This window comes from Bombyx mori, chromosome 12 (genome assembly GCF_030269925.1).
Source record: "Bombyx mori chromosome 12, ASM3026992v2".
NCBI classification, from domain to species: domain Eukaryota; kingdom Metazoa; phylum Arthropoda; class Insecta; order Lepidoptera; family Bombycidae; genus Bombyx; species Bombyx mori.
In genome coordinates this window covers 5603302-5619575 of record NC_085118.1, presented here as the reverse complement: position 1 = coordinate 5619575, position 16274 = coordinate 5603302, and the positions used below count along the sequence as shown (strand labels likewise).

General features: G+C 41.1%; 2 protein-coding genes across 2 annotated transcripts in view; one reads left to right on the top strand and one right to left on the bottom strand.

Annotated features, from left to right (window-relative positions):
* The window catches only part of LOC732975 (muscular protein 20), a gene marked incomplete at its 5' end in the record, with an annotated part of 40502 nt that overhangs the window by 7378 nt on the left and 16850 nt on the right, over positions 1–16274 (bottom strand).
* On the top strand, positions 4739–7876 carry LOC101738621 (myophilin). Its single transcript, XM_004929404.5, has 4 exons — positions 4739–5053; positions 6751–6950; positions 7248–7368; positions 7448–7876. Exons 1-4 carry the CDS (start codon positions 5048–5050, stop codon positions 7628–7630), a joined length of 510 nt encoding a protein of 169 aa, XP_004929461.1. The 5' UTR covers positions 4739–5047; the 3' UTR covers positions 7631–7876.

Sequence of the window (16274 nt, the reverse complement as noted above, 5' to 3'; positions counted from 1 at the left end):
GCTTCGTCCGTCGCGACCTCGATTGTTTCGAGTTCAGGCTCCGATACCGAATCGGAGATGGATTTCGAATCCGCGTCAAGCCCTCAGCCTGGAACTTCGGATGGGTTCCAAACCGTAACGCGCGGTAAAAAGCGTACTCGCGCCGTGGAGTCCCGGAGCTCCACGACGAAGCAGACAAAATCCGCGACCGCCTCCCGCCCGCAGGTAGTCGTGACACCGGAGTCGGACTCCGCTCGCCGCGTAACCCCGCCGCCGCGTCCCAAGCCCGCGCCCGCTCCTAAAGCAGCTGCCCCGCCCCCGCTGATTCTCCAGGAAAAAACTGCGTGGAACCGCGTTTCCCAGGCCCTTCAGGCAAATAAAATTAATTATACCCATGCGCGTAACGTCGCGCATGGGATTCAGATAAAGGTCGCAACGCCGGGCGACCATAGGGCCCTCTCAGCATACCTCCGAAAGGAGAACATAGGTTTCCACACCTATGCTCTTCAGGAGGACCGCGAGCTCCGCGTAGTGATACGCGGAGTCCCTAAAGAACTCGACATCGACTACATAAAGGAGGATCTGACCGCTCAGGCCCTCCCGATAGTTAGTGTGCACCGGATGCACAGCGGGCGGGGCAAACAGCCCTATAATATGATACTCGTGGCGTTAGAACCCACCCCGGAGGCCAAAAAGAAGATCGCATGTCTCACGACAATTTGCGGCCTATCCGGGATCTCGATCGAAGCCCCCCATAAGCGTGGCACTCCCGGGCAGTGCTACAGGTGCCAACTCTATGGCCACTCAGCGCGTAATTGCCACGCGCGCCCCCGCTGCGTGAAATGCCTCGGCGATCACGCTACGTTAGATTGCGTTAGAGATAGGGAAACCGCGACCGAACCTCCCAGCTGTGTCCTATGCCTTAAGCAAGGGCACCCCGCGAACTACCGTGGATGTCCCAGGGCTCCGCGGAAACGTCCAACCCACCCAGCTCCGCGAACCGTCGGCCCAAAGACTTCGGCACCTTCAGTGCCGAAACCCGCCTTCGTGCCGGCTGCAGTTCCCACGGTCTCGGCGTGGAAAAAGCCGCTGCCGTATACGAAGGCGGGAACGGAAACCGCACCCCCGCCCCCGCTCGCGACACGCCCCGCGCCTCAGCCCCTGCTCGCACCTCGCCCCGCGCCCGCGTTCCGTCCCCCGCAACCCTCTGCCGCCAACGACTTCGCGCTCGTGCGCGACTTCGTCACCGCGGTGAACTTCGACCGTCTGCGATCGTTCGCTGACGCTATCCGTAGGTCGACAACCCCCGAACAGCGGCTCGCGGCCGCGTTCGATCACATGGACGTTTACGAGTCCGTGTCGCGTACGTTATAAAATCTTTACCGGTAATCAATGGCGCAAAAAGGTAGAGAAAAACCGTATTCCCTTACGTTAGCATTCTATAATGCTAACGGACTCGCGCGGCAACGCGATCAAATTTTTGAATTCCTCCGCGATAATCTTGTAGATATTCTATTAGTGCAGGAAACCTGTCTGAAGCCCTCGCGTCGCGACCCGAAAGTCGCGAACTACGTCATGGTTAGGAATGACAGACTCACCGCCTCCAAAGGCGGGACTGCCATTTACTATAGGCGGGCCCTGCACGTTGTCCCTCTCGATACTCCCTCGCTCTCACATATCGAGGCGTCAGTGTGCCGTATCTCGCTGACGGGACACCAGCCGATCGTCATCGCATCCGTTTATCTCCCCCCGGACAAGCCCCTCCTGAGCAGTGACATCGAGTCACTGTTCGGCATGGGAGACTCTGTCATCCTGGCAGGCGATTTAAATTGCCACCACACTAGGTGGAACTGCCATCGTACAAACGTTAACGGTAGGCGTCTCGACGCGTTTATAGACGACCTCACCTTTGAAATAGTCGGTCCCCCAACTCCAACATGTTATCCGTATAACATCGCGCTCCGTCCGAGCACTATAGACCTGGCATTGCTTAGGAACGTAACTCTGCGCTTGCGTTCCATCGAAGCAATGTCAGAGCTCGACTCAGACCACCGACCTGTCGTTATGCAGCTCGGTCGCCCTCACAACCCAGTCACTGTTACGAGGACCATGGTGGATTGGAATAAGCTGGGCACGTGCCTAGCCGACGCCGCTCCGCCAATCCTCCCTTACGGCCCGGATTCGAATCCATCCCCCGAGGACACCGTCGAATCCATAAACATCATTACCGATCACATCTCTTCCGCGATCATTAGATCTTCTAAAGAAGTCGATGTGGAGGACAGCTTCCACCGCATCAGACTGTCCCCCGATCTTAGGAATCTCTTAAGAGTTAGGAACGCGGCAATCCGGGCCTACGATCGTCTTCCCACGCATTCAAACCGGATTCACATGCGTCGTCTACAACGCGAAGTCCACTCCCGCTTAAGCGACGCGCGTAACGATAATTGGCATAGTTATTTAGAACAACTCGCGCCCTCCCACCAAGCATACTGGCGACTAGCTAGGACTCTCAAATCCGAAACTACCGCTACTATGCCTCCCCTCTTACGCCCTTCAGGCCAACCACCGGCATTCGATGACGATGACAAGGCTGAGCTGCTGGCCGATGCACTGCAAGAGCAGTGCACCACCAGCACTCAACACGCGGACCCCGAACACACCGAGTTAGTCGACAGGGAGGTCGAGCGCAGAGCTTCCCTGCCGCCCTCGGACGCGTTACCCCCCATTACCACTGACGAAGTTAGAGACGCGATCCACAACCTCCAACCTAGGAAGGCACCAGGCTCCGACGGCATCCACAACCGCGCGCTAAAATTTTTGCCAGTCCAACTGATAGCAATGTTGGCTACAATCTTAAATGCCGCTATGACGCACTGCATCTTTCCCGCGGTGTGGAAAGAAGCGGACGTTATCGGTATACATAAGCCGGGCAAACCGAGAAACGAAACTTCTAGTTACCGTCCGATTAGTCTCCTCTCGACGATAGGAAAAATTTACGAACGTCTCCTTAGGAAACGCCTCTGGGATTTTGTTACCGCGAACAAAATTCTCATAGACGAACAGTTCGGATTCCGCTCAAAACACTCGTGCGTACAACAAGTGCACCGCCTCACGGAGCACATTCTGATAGGACTAAATAGGCGTAAGCAAATCCCGACCGGCGCCCTCTTCTTCGACATCGCGAAGGCGTTCGACAAAGTCTGGCACAACGGTTTGATCTACAAACTGTACAACATGGGAGTGCCAGACAGACTCGTGCTCATCATACGAGACTTCTTGTCGAACCGTTCGTTTCGATATCGAGTAGAGGGAACTCGTTCTCGTCCCCGTCAACTGACTGCCGGAGTCCCGCAAGGCTCCGCGCTCTCCCCGTTATTATTTTGTTTGTATATCAATGATATACCCCGGTCTCCGGAGACCCATCTAGCGCTCTTCGCCGACGACACGGCTATCTACTACTCGTGTAGGAAGATGTCGCTGCTTCATCGGCGACTCCAGATCGCAGTAGCCACCATGGGACAGTGGTTCCGGAAGTGGCGAATAGACATCAACCCCACGAAAAGCGCAGCGGTGCTCTTCAAAAGGGGTCGCCCTCCGAACATCACTTCGAGCATCCCACTCCGTAGTAGGCGCGCAAACACCTCCGCCGTTAGTCCCATCACTCTCTTTGGCCAGCCCATACCGTGGGTCTCGAAGGTCAAATATCTAGGCGTCACCCTCGACAGAGGGATGACATTCCGTCCCCATATAAAAACGGTTCGCGACCGCGCCGCGTTTATTCTAGGACGACTCTATCCAATGCTTTGTAGTCGAAGCAAACTGTCCCTCCGCAATAAGGTAACTCTCTACAAAACTTGTATACGCCCCGTCATGACGTATGCAAGCGTAGTGTTCGCTCACTCAGCCCGCACCCACTTGAAATCCCTTCAGGTTATTCAATCACGATTCTGCAGGATAGCCGTCGGAGCGCCATGGTTCCTTAGGAATGTGGATCTCCACGATGACCTGGAGCTCGACTCTCTTAGTAAGTATCTGCAGTCGGCATCGCTGCGCCATTTTGAGAAGGCGGCACGACATGAGAACCCTCTCATCGTAGCCGCTGGAAATTACATACCCGACCCAGTAGACCGAATGGTAAACCGTCGACGTCGCCCAAAGCACGTCATTACGGATCCTCCTGATCCATTAACGGTGCTTTTAGGCACCACAAGCACCGGTCACCGTCCTCGTCGAACCCGTCGCTTGCGACGAAGGGCTCGACGAGCGAACTAACCCATAGACACAGCCCACTGAGTTTCTCGCCAGATCTTCTCAGTGGGTCGCGTTTCCGATCCGGTGGTAGATTCAGCGAAGCACTGCTCTTGCTAGGGTCAGTGTTAGCAACTCTCCGGTTGAGCCCCGCGAGCTCACCTACTAACGTTAGGGTGAAGCTGAAATAGCCTCTCAAGGCTATCAGCATAGGTAGGAAAAAAAAAAAAAAAAAAAAAAAAAATCGTTGTAAGTGCGATTCAGGCTTTTACCAGATTTTTACTATTCTTTTAAAGCTAACGCTATAGTTCGACTTAATTTTAGATATTATATGCATCGCATGAACTGATGTCAGGGCAAGTAAGAGTACTTGTGGTTAATATGCAACTGTTCTGCTGGGGTCGAGGAGCACCAAACCCAAAAAAATCAGTACCTACAAAAATACTAATCCGTATATTCCACCCCAAGAAATAATTACAAAGAGAGGCACATATACAACTGATATGTTTAATAGTGATTAAATTTAATAAATTCACTCAACTCAAATTTTTCGTTCGGAAAGTTTAAACAATTCTAAAACTCAAAGATACGTCGTTATAAGCCGGAACAAGACAAACATTACCGCTTGGTGATGTAAATAAAAATGACGGCACATTGTACAATGTTTATGCTTGTGTTATATTACGAAGATTTCCCGCCCGCCCCCGCGTTCTGAAGGCGGACGAACGCATCCACACTGAACGCAGTTCACTTGTTGATACCGCGGTGGAAACCCGCCCTAGAAACTAGTTTAGAAACCAGATTTCGCCTGCACAAAATGCCTGTACGTAAGCATTATTTAGAATTATCTAACCAAGGCGAGCATAAGCATCATTATAATCGTGTAGAAGTAAAATATTTTTGTTTTAATACAGAAAATACAATTTTTTACTTCGTTAGATTTTCCTTTTTCAAAATGCTTTGCTTATGGTTTTCTTTTGGCACATATAAAACAAATCAAAGAGTATTTAATGGGTTCGTAATCGTATTAAATTTTCATTGGTTTTATAAAACATTTATACATAATTAGCTTTCAATTTTTTATCGAAATAAGATTTGATGAAAAATTGAAAAGGCAATTTTAATAATTTTGCGTAGAAGCCAAATTGTTTCATAACAATGTTAATGCAGCGTAAAATATTTAAGAGAAAGTGTAATAAATAACAATACTATTTTGATAAAGTCGAGTGCTGTTTGACGTCAATGATCATTGGATACGCATACACAGCTGCCCGCACTTATCATGAAATGCCTAATAGATTACAACCTATTTTCTTCCCAAAGATATTTATTCTCTAATTAATTTTCTTTGCGAGGAGTTTAATATAACGAACGTTTATGTTCGATAATATGGATAGGGGACTAGAAATTAACTTAGTTTTAGTTAGTACGAGAACCCATTGACGACACAAAGTGAATGAACCCTGATACTTAAAGACCAATTATTGGCATCAGAAGATAGGACACCTTTGAACTGAAACTGAATATTTTCTCGGCAATGAGAGAGAAAACGGTGGTAACTACTGCTCACTCATAATAATTAGGTCCGCCTTTGTATTGTCTAGTATATAAAGTTATAAATAAATAAATATGTTTACTGCGGTTGCTAATATTCGTCCATTATTTATGATGTTGTTATTAATTTTAAGGACGCAATGTTAGATCTAACACAGGAGTTGAACTTTGAAGCTTTATAAATGAGCAGTCGATTCAATTATTTTTAATCAAAATAATGGGAAAAAGTACCCGATTTAGTGACATTACGAAACACTCCAGACGCAACGCTTAATCGTACGGATTACAGCAATATGATTACGTTAACGATCGCGTTATTTCGGGAGATGATGCTGGAATAAGCCAACTAACCAACGTACGAGTTGGCACTGGAACGAACGTTTTATGGCCAACGTTCAAGACTTGCATGTTTATGTTTCTAGGAACAGAAAAAAATATTTTGTACCTACTCACTTAGTGACAATTCATCTATTCCTCTATACTAATATTAAAAAGAGGAAAGATTTGTTTGTTTGTTTGTATTGTGAATAGTCTTCGAAACTACTGAACCAATTTGAAAAATTCTTTCACTGTTTGGAAGCTACACTATTTCCGAGTGACATGGGCTATAATCTTTTTTGAAAAAAATCAGGGATCCTTACTAAAACTCCAATAATGTAACATAAGGTGTAAAAAAATTACCTAAAATATTCTTTACTTCGCGTACCCTGCGAAAACTATTGATGATAGAATAAAAGAATGTACTACGACTTTGTAGAGCACTTTATTATTCACAAAAAGTATCGCGACAGCATATGACTACCTATTATAGTTGTGCCGCAATAAGTGTTCTTTTATTTAAAAAAATAAAACAACGTCAAATATCGTTAAAATATGTCATTCAAACGACTTTCAAGCGATTGTTTTGATGAGAGTAATGCCAAGATTTTATTTCATGTATATTTATATAAAATTGCTAAATTTTAGGCCAGAAACAAGGACCAAGAACAAGAGGTTCTCACTTGGATCTCTGATGTTTTGGGAGAGCCGCTACCAAATGGCGCATACGAGGATGTGCTAAGGGACGGTGTGATCCTTTGCAAATTGGCCAACAAATTGGCTCCTGGATCAGTGAAAAAAATCCAAGAGAAAGGGACCAACTTCCAGCTCATGGAGAACATTCAAAGGTAATTGCAAAGAGGTGCAATGCCATAAAATTTAAATTTCTAAGTAATTGTACCTAAATGATACAATAAAATATTATAATTAATGAATTCACATAAATTTGTACATTAGCGTAACCAATCATCGAGTAAATAAATCTAATAAAAATTAATTTTAGTCGTATTAAAGCGTTTGATAAACTCATTCAAATACATACATTGTAAGAAAAATGATTAAATCATTATTTCATAATGTAGCATACGCAGAATCATTATACCAAATTACATATGAAAATCAGCGTTGTATTTGTATCATTCCAGGTTCCAAGCGGCAATCAAGAAATACGGAGTACCAGAAGAAGAAATATTCCAAACCGCCGATCTTTTTGAGAGGCGTAACATTCCCCAAGTAACATTATGTTTGTACGCTCTGGGAAGAATTGTAAGTTCAATTATTATTGTACAACTACAAATATTTGTAACTTTGGGATTAAATTTAATATTTATGTTTTTTGTTCTAGACTCAAAAACATCCCGAGTTTACAGGACCTCAGCTAGGACCTAAAATGGCTGATAAGAACGAACGTACCTTCACGGAAGAACAACTTCGGGCCCACAACGCTGAACTTAACCTCCAAATGGGCTTCAATAAGGGCGCCTCCCAGTCCGGTCATGGTGGCTTCGGTAACACCCGCCACATGTAAATTGCTTCTAAATTTTTCCCAATATTTTCCACATTGATATCAGTATTTGTGCATGGAAGAATTTGGTTGAATGATTTTTTTACTTTCAAAATTATCTTGCCGATTACGCTATGTCAAAGATCGTGTGATAGATTTTACCTAATATATTTTAAGTATTAGTCAACGGCTTTTGTTACATTAATTTTCGTTTCTACACTTTAACTTAATGTAAATATTTAACGTTTTTAATAAAGGATAATTTCTAAATAGAAGTTTTTATTTTGACTTGTTGAATCTTTTTGGAGTTAGGTCTTATAAGCGACTAGCCGTACTTGCCCGCTTCGCCGGGCATTTAAAATTAACATTATTATTTATTGTCATTATTATTAGCGACTCCAACACTCATATAAATATTAGCCTATCCATTAAGTACATGTATTTTCTACATGGATATCAAGTTTCAAGTCAATCGATGCATGGTTTAGTAGTTATAATAAAACATCCGTAAAAACCACTGATAACCACTTTAGATAAAGACAGAAATATCTACTTCTCATAATTTATATGGTAGTCAGGCTCAACGCTTCTAAATTACACTAATCATGCTCAGTTAACGTGCAACAGCTGTGTCCAGTCTTTTATTAATGAAAGTACAAAAATAATCCATTCAATTTACTAGTACCACGCACATGATAAACATGCCGCTGTTTCAGTATTAAGACAGTGGCTATTTAAAATTGTTATTACAAGTATCCGAGAAGGAATTCATGAAATATTATTTTGGTAGGTACTTAAAATAATGGAATGCTACACATGGTTTGTTTTTTCTTCTCACTTTATGAAACTACAGAAAAAATTGTAAAATACAGTTAATTTTTTTTTAATCTTTTTGATATTGAAAATCTATGTGGTAGTGTAAATATTTATAATAATAAAATGCAATTCATAGAACCAAAATTCGATGACGTAAAAGAAATAGCAAAAGAAGAAACAGTCCCTCCTTATAGCACGTCGCAATGGATACGAATAAAATGGTAGCTAAAAGTGTTTGGCACTACCTATTTATAAATAGATTCTGTTTGATTTACATTTCTTATAATCAAATAATATAATGTGACAAAACACAAACTTTATGGTGATTTACGATGCGTGATATATTTATTATTCTAGTTCCAAAATAGATGAATTGCATTCAAGGAGTGCCAAAATTAACTATATTTATGTTATTATTTATGGCAGTATGAGGATTGTAACATTCGATAAATCAGTACAATTAGGACGCATTAAGAATTAAAGGTTCGCGTTGCGTCTAATGTTTTATGAGATTATTAGGTAACTTCTGTAATGCGTTTGGTGATGTGAAATGTGCTTACTAAAAATAGCACATGAGCTTTGAAATTACACGCCTGAGGTAGGTATAGTTTGATCTCCGAATCTGCTTTTTACATAGGGACTACTCGTCGCCGAAGCAGGTTTGTTTGCGTGGTGTCTTTTGAGCACTATGACGTGCTCTTCGAATGAGGTTTTAAAGACCCCTCTACGATAGGTATTAGGTAGGTATCCATGAAGGACGGGGAAATTTAACCCAAGACTTATTGATCCGTCGACGACGGCAGTACAAAACAATATTTTTGAAGGATTCTATTTTAGCCGTCTTCAAGCGGAGATTCGTAGAGAGACGTTTAGGGTCATATTATGTTTTTACATGAAATTGTCTATATGTCTCGGAGTAAGTGTTGTAACGTATATGTTAATATTTGAGAGTTTCCAAACCATATATATTTTCATAAAGATAACACGATGGCAACGCGTTGTGTGTCCGGTCACCGTCCTCGCCAAACCCGTCGCTTGCGACGAAAGGCTCGATGAGTAAATTAATCCATAGACGCAGCCCACTGAGTTTCTCGCCAGATCTTCTCAGTAGGCCGTGTTTCCGATCCGGTGGTAGATTCTGCGAAGCACTGCTCTTGCTAGGGCCAGTGTTAGCAACATACCCGGCTTGAGCCCCGTGAGCTCACCTACACGTCAAGGAGAAGCTGAAATAGCCTCTCAAGGCTATCAGCATAAGTAGGGAAAAAAACGCGTTGCCCTCTATCTCTGAAGTCATATTGTTTTGTTACATTGCATTTCCATCGAATCTTCTTTATTAATTACATTTTCTTCTAATCAAGCAATAATTTCAAACCGATTTAAACCTTGAGAAAATAAGTGCTACTTGTAATAACAATTTTAAATAGCAGACTGTCTTAATACTGAAACAGCGGCATGTTAATCATGTGAGTGGCGTGGTACTAGTAAATTGAATGGATTATTTTTGTACTTTCATTAATAAAAGACTGGACACAGCTGTTGCACGTTATCTGAACATGATTAATGTAATTTAGAAGCGTTGAGCCTGACTACCATATAAATTATGAGAAGTAGATATTGCTGTCTTTATCTAAAGTGGTTATCAGTGGTTTTTACGGATGTTTTATTAAAACTACTGAACTATGCAACGATTGACTTGAAACTTGGTATCCATGCTTATCTTGGTGTGTCTAAATAAATAAATAAACAATAAGACCTGTGATAATCGTTTTTGCGATGTATGTAGTACTTAAATAATACAGCAATAACGACAAACAAAAGTATATTTTAGTCTGAAATGTGATAAGATTTTTTTAAGAATTTAAAGAATATTGAACGAATTTTACAAGAAGAATTTTACCTAAGACTGTGTTCATACTTAAATTGCGGTAGGCAGCGGCTTGGCTCTGCCCCTGGCATTGCTGAAGTCCATGGGCGACGGTAACCACTCACCATCAGGTGGGCCGTATGCCCGTCTGCCTACAAAGGCAATAAAAAAAATATATTATAATATTTAATATTAAACCAATTCTAAGCCTGAAAAAAGGATATTTTTTATTTAGCAATCATAAACCGTAAGGTGCAGCGTTGTATGTGTATTTGTAACTGTATTCTAGTACCTAAATAAACTGGAGTCTAGTTCAGTTGCGAAGAAAATATTTCGGCTTTTTCTCAATCGTGTCACTCTTGACAGAGTGGTCGTGATCGTCATATAGTATTGGAGGGGGTAGACTAGATGCTCTCACGATATCTCGCCACCTCTCCCTGCTCGAGGCCATTCTACTGCACTCATTTAGGGGACCTCTCACTGTAGTTTTAACTTAGTCGGTCCACCGCATTGGTGACCTCCCGCGCGACCTTGTACCCTCCACCCTTCCTTGTACAACAAAACGTTCTGTGGATCGGCAATCTCGTCGGGAACTATAGCAAACAGACGCTGCTTGATGCCAAGCTTGGTGCCGAAAAATGTATATATATAGTTATATAATATAGACAGCTGTAATAACTTTGCGGGTTTCCGCAACCGACCAATTGGAGCACATAACTATTGCCACTGAAGTGGTAGATATAGCAGAACTATGGTAATTTTAATCAGACTGGTTATATTACGTACGCCTTAAACTAATATCATTAAAAAGTTACGATTTCGTAACAGAAACAGAAATATCACAGGCGCATGTGTTTTGTTACACACCACGTTCGTTCGATTTTTGTAAGCGCTGAATTTGCGTTAAAGATTAATTGAAGTGAAATGTGGAGTCTATTTGGTTATGATACAGTATTTTTCATAGTTTCCGTAAAGCTTTTAACACATTTAAAACTGAAACTTATGCTTAGCACTTAGCGTCGTCTGTGACCATTAAAAATGTCAAATATTGCAGCGGTCGGAATTAATTTTAAGACGATAAAAACGCGGCATTTAACCGTAAAATCAGTTTTAAATATGCTCATGGTACATTTATGTGAATTCATATTATTGCCTAAATTGCTGAACGATATCGCGAATCTCCTGGTGTTTAGTGGTTGCTGGAGTTTACTAATACCACATTGCTACCATCACCGCTTCGTATGTGGTCGAAATCTCATTTGTATTATACTATAGTCTATAGATTGTCGCACCATTGAAATTGGAACGCATGATTCGCGTTATAGTAGGGGAGCCCACGATACTAAATGGGGATTTACTCAAGCGTCATAGTGACCTATTGGCCTTATTTATGAGGTTCATATTTGGTGAAGGTACTTAACTGCCCCCTGTATATTAATCTGCCGCGCTTTAGTAAATCGCGAAATCCCCCTTTGGACTTCCCTATTATTAAAAATCAGACAAGAATGAATATCTGAGTTATTAACATTTATTTTTTAATCATTTAATTATTCGATTAATGGTACAGACCAGATTGGAACGTCAATCGTATTTGTATCGCGAGCGATGTAATAGGTACATTGAAATAGCAGGTTGCTATATTGCAGGGTGATGCGCGTGATTTGGAGTCTCGAATGCATGCATGTTGGTTTTTTGTATTACATTGAGAACTGAAGATGAAGAAAACACATTTGATTCAGTAAAAAATGAGCGCGTCATTTAAATATCACGTGGCCTGTATACTTCGTCTGTTTACAAAGGAATTTATACTCAAAAGGTCGTATATTAGTTAATTCGATTTTCGGTATATATGCGGTATATATGCGGTGCTATATTCTTTAACTGTTCATCGGATTGTATTGTAACTTGGTACGATTGTACGGCACACCAAGAAAGTTTTCTGTGTCTTAGGTTTCAAACAATCTTAAGTTTTAACCAAAGATAGGTGACGCTCAAGTTCACTCAAGATATTGACGTTTAACATGCGATTATGCATTTTCTCACTGGTGGTAGGACCTCTTGGGAGTCCGCACGGGTAGGTACCACCACCCCGCCTATTTCTGCCGTGAAGCAGTAATGCGTTTCGGTTCGAAGGGTGGGGTAGCCGTTGTAACTATACTGAGACCTTAGAACTTATGTCTCGAGGTGGGTGGCGCATTTACGTTGTAGATGTCTATGGGCTCCAGTAACCACTTAACATCAGGTGGGCTGTGAGCTCGTCCATCCATCTAAGCAATAAAAAAAAAGGATTTGCTATAGTCGTAGTTAGCTAGCAAGCGGTAGTAATTTTTTTTAAATAGCAACAACATCCGTTTCGTAACGTCAATCCACGCAATATAATTTATGAGGGACGTCTTACGGTCTTGGCGCAGAATATAATTTTATTTCCACAAAGTCACATGTAGGTCATTCAACTCGTTCATTCTTAAAAAATATCCAAAATGTATTTATTTGGAAAATGAAATTTTGTTTATATACCTAACATACTTACGGGAGTCAACAAAGTATAGTAATCGGCAAACTTCTTGAGCAAATGACCTTGACTGCGCAGAACCGAATTTTAGGTCACTTTGGTGGTGAGGGTGAGGCGCGGGGGCAGGGGAAATCGTATCGAGCGCGTTATTGGTAGATCAGTCGAACCTTGCGTCCCGCACCGCGCCCTCATTCCGCTTGCTCCCAAAAGTACGCTTGCGTACAGTGGAAAGTCTATCGTTATTAATCGTTAAGTTATTTGTTATAATTGCTTGTGGACTTTGTTGCCATTGCTATTTGTTGAGTGTTTGTTGATTTTTTATAAAACATACACTATGCCGTGACAAACTGGTGTAGTACTTAAAAGAAAGGGTAGAAAATTTGTGTACGACGTATATTGCTTCATTATAAAACAGGGGAAGAATGATATGGAAAAATTAAAACAGACTTCGGAAGCAACAAAAACATCAGTGAGTACTGTTAGGTGCATTATTAACGAAGCTAAAGGCTCTGGCTTGCTCGCCGTGTTTCGGACTCCGGGTAAGAAAAGATCAGGGAAGAAGAAAGTTACCGGAATGGATAGTTTCGTTCAATCTGTAATAAAAAGATGTAATCATAATAACTACATAACAAGCAGCGAAACTCCGTACCGTAGAAAGGCTTCGAAGAATTTAAAGAAGATATAAATTTTAATGGCTCGGAATGAAGCTTACGACGAATTATGAAAGAGCTAGGCTTCAGATGGAAAAAAAGAACAGAAAATAATCGGAAGCTGGTAAATGAAAAAAGTAACATTCGATTACTACGAATCGAATATCTTCAAAAAATAATTAATTATAGACAAAAAAGAAGACCGAATCGACCGAGTTGTAAACTACGCCGATGAGCCCTATGTCGACTCATCACGATGATAGCGACTCGGGTGATGAAAACAGTGATGATGATGATGGTCAAGATTATGATAACGAAAAAAAAATTACAAATACCAGCTTCGCTTTAACTGAACCAAGACCTGGCAACAGCTCTAGTTTTGACTTAATAGAAGGAATATCTATTTTACCCCAAGATTAAATTATTACAATTATTAACCTATATGTTTTGTTGATGTTCTAATAAATATATAAATAAATACATATGTTGATTTTAATAATTTAATAGCATTATGACGCAGAGTAAGTAATGTTTTTGCACGTGAGTGTACCATGCGCAAACTTACCCCCACTACGTCAACAAATGCTCAAGAAGTTTGCCGGTTATTATATCAAATGTATGAATATTTGAATTTTGAACAGTCCAGAATGCTGTAATACTATTTTTCTTCTATTTCTTTTTATTTATTTTATCAACGCCGATTATCAGTTTTCCCTGTCAACTTCTTCTTCTTTATGTCTTTATAGTTTATAATGTATCTATAATATTTACGACATCTAACATCTTCGGTTTGCAGAAGTTTCTAGCGAACTTTAAAATTGCTTCGAATTTAGAATCGAATTTTGTTATTCGAACGTTTTAAGTTTTGTGAGTAAACTAAGCAGCCCAAAAGAAAAAGAAAAAAAAAAAAACTAAGCAGCCACGGCAAACTTGTGGTTTCGCGGGTTAACATAGTACCTATACATTTTTCAATTGTTTCGAACGAAACACATCTTAACATAGCAGCTGGTCATATTTTGAGGTGAGTAGCCAGCTCTACTGTAAGTAGGTATAAAAATAATTACAAAAAATCTTGAGCTCTCTCCAAAATTTATAATTTCATCCAACCTTTCATGTTAGCATGGATTTTTCTTAGAGCACCTTGTTTTAAGCTGAGGCCGAACTCTCATCTGAATTGAGAAAAACCGACTATTCTCTTGGTTCTTCACATAATTTCTAAACATATTTCGTGTACAAACGTAATGAAATAAAGAAACAAGTGGAACCAAGAAGGTATCATCTGGTACTGAGGAGTCATCTACTAAAACACGGACGTGTAAATAAAGCAGATAAATTCGATTTAATTTAGTATTACTTAAAGCATTTCAGTTGTGAATCTTATTTCAATCGATACATTCGATATTCGGCTGTGTCGCTGTCGGACAAGAATAGCATTTCTCCATCTCTTCCTGTGAGTGTCGAAAAAGATTTGATCGAAGAATAGGCAGGGAAGCGTTCTCTGCGTGTGTTACTAGGGTACTAGCATTGCCAGCAGACATCTGCTGGTGATAGGGCGTATTGCAACACGCACGGCTGAGTACCACTTGTTAGCCTACTAACGCAGTGAACCAGTCACCTTTTTACTCATAAAGGCTAGAATTCTGTTATAAAATACAATAGAGACTTCGATTTCGTGCTTCAAGGAGTGTGGCGGTTTTTTTTTTAATTTCTTTCGTCACTGAAATTTTAGTTATCTAAAACACTAGACGTAGCTTAATTTTTTATAATTCACGCACGAAGTACAACTTTATACATACAAAATAAAAATAAAAAATTCATATTAGAGCACTATGAAACTACAGAATTATCCAATGCTCAAGATCAACAGACGAAAAATGTTATAATTATATTGAATCTGTACAGTTGGTGTTCCAGAAAGAACTCTTCCATCATCCGAGCGTGGGTTCCTGCGTGGATATAGCGTGAATATTGTTTATTTTGAACCATAGCCAAGAACTAGCGCACAGTACCGTATTGTGAGTATTAATGTCGGGGGGTCGAACGGGTTTGGTTTAAAATTAAGTTTTTCATTATTTTGCATAGATGTGTGATCTAACTTACGGCCTACCTAGTGCTTAGTGGCTACTGAAACTTATAGATATAACATGTGAATGCCACCACCCTCCAAGAAGCACGGGTTGCTTTTGTAAACTATTTTCATATTAAAATATGTGACACTTCAAACGGGAATGCCACTGAGTTTCTCGGTGATTCTTTTTAGTGGGTTGCGATTTCAATCCGGTGGTAGATTCTGCGAAGCACTGTTCTTGCTAAGGTTTGCTAGTGTTAGCCTAGAGAGAATTCTCAGGTTGAGCCTGTGAGCTTACCTACCCATCCGATAATAGCTGGAATAACTCCTTAGGCTGCCAGATTAGGTAGGGGAAAAATAAACGAAGGAGAACTGACTTCAACGCCATGGAAATGGGCAGAATGGTGGTTGGTACACACTCGAGATGTACTTTATAAAACGCTTTTAAGCTTATAGGTATTTATTATATAGGTATATTATATAGGTTATTGCTATTTCAGATTTGTACCTATTATTTTTACTGATTTAAAAATAGACTATTTACAGGTACACACTCGTATTGCATACCTGTAATTTGTGTACCTGTTCGCCTTCTCTACTGTGACAGACCAGACCTTGACATTACAACGTATATTAGTCGCCTAATTACATGTAATTACGAGGTGATCTCAAACGACAAGGGCAAGGGAATGTTATTTTAGAAAAAAACGTGCGTCATATTTTCTTCGCCCTTTCAAGGTTTTTTTTAAGCTTTTAAC

Excerpts from the sequence above, each read along its gene's own strand:
- LOC101738621 (XM_004929404.5), top strand. Across the intron at positions 6,951-7,247 it reads CTCATGGAGAACATTCAAAG|GTTCCAAGCGGCAATCAAGA; the intron begins GTAATTGCAAAG and ends GTATCATTCCAG. Across the intron at positions 7,369-7,447 it reads TGTACGCTCTGGGAAGAATT|ACTCAAAAACATCCCGAGTT; the intron begins GTAAGTTCAATT and ends TTTTTGTTCTAG.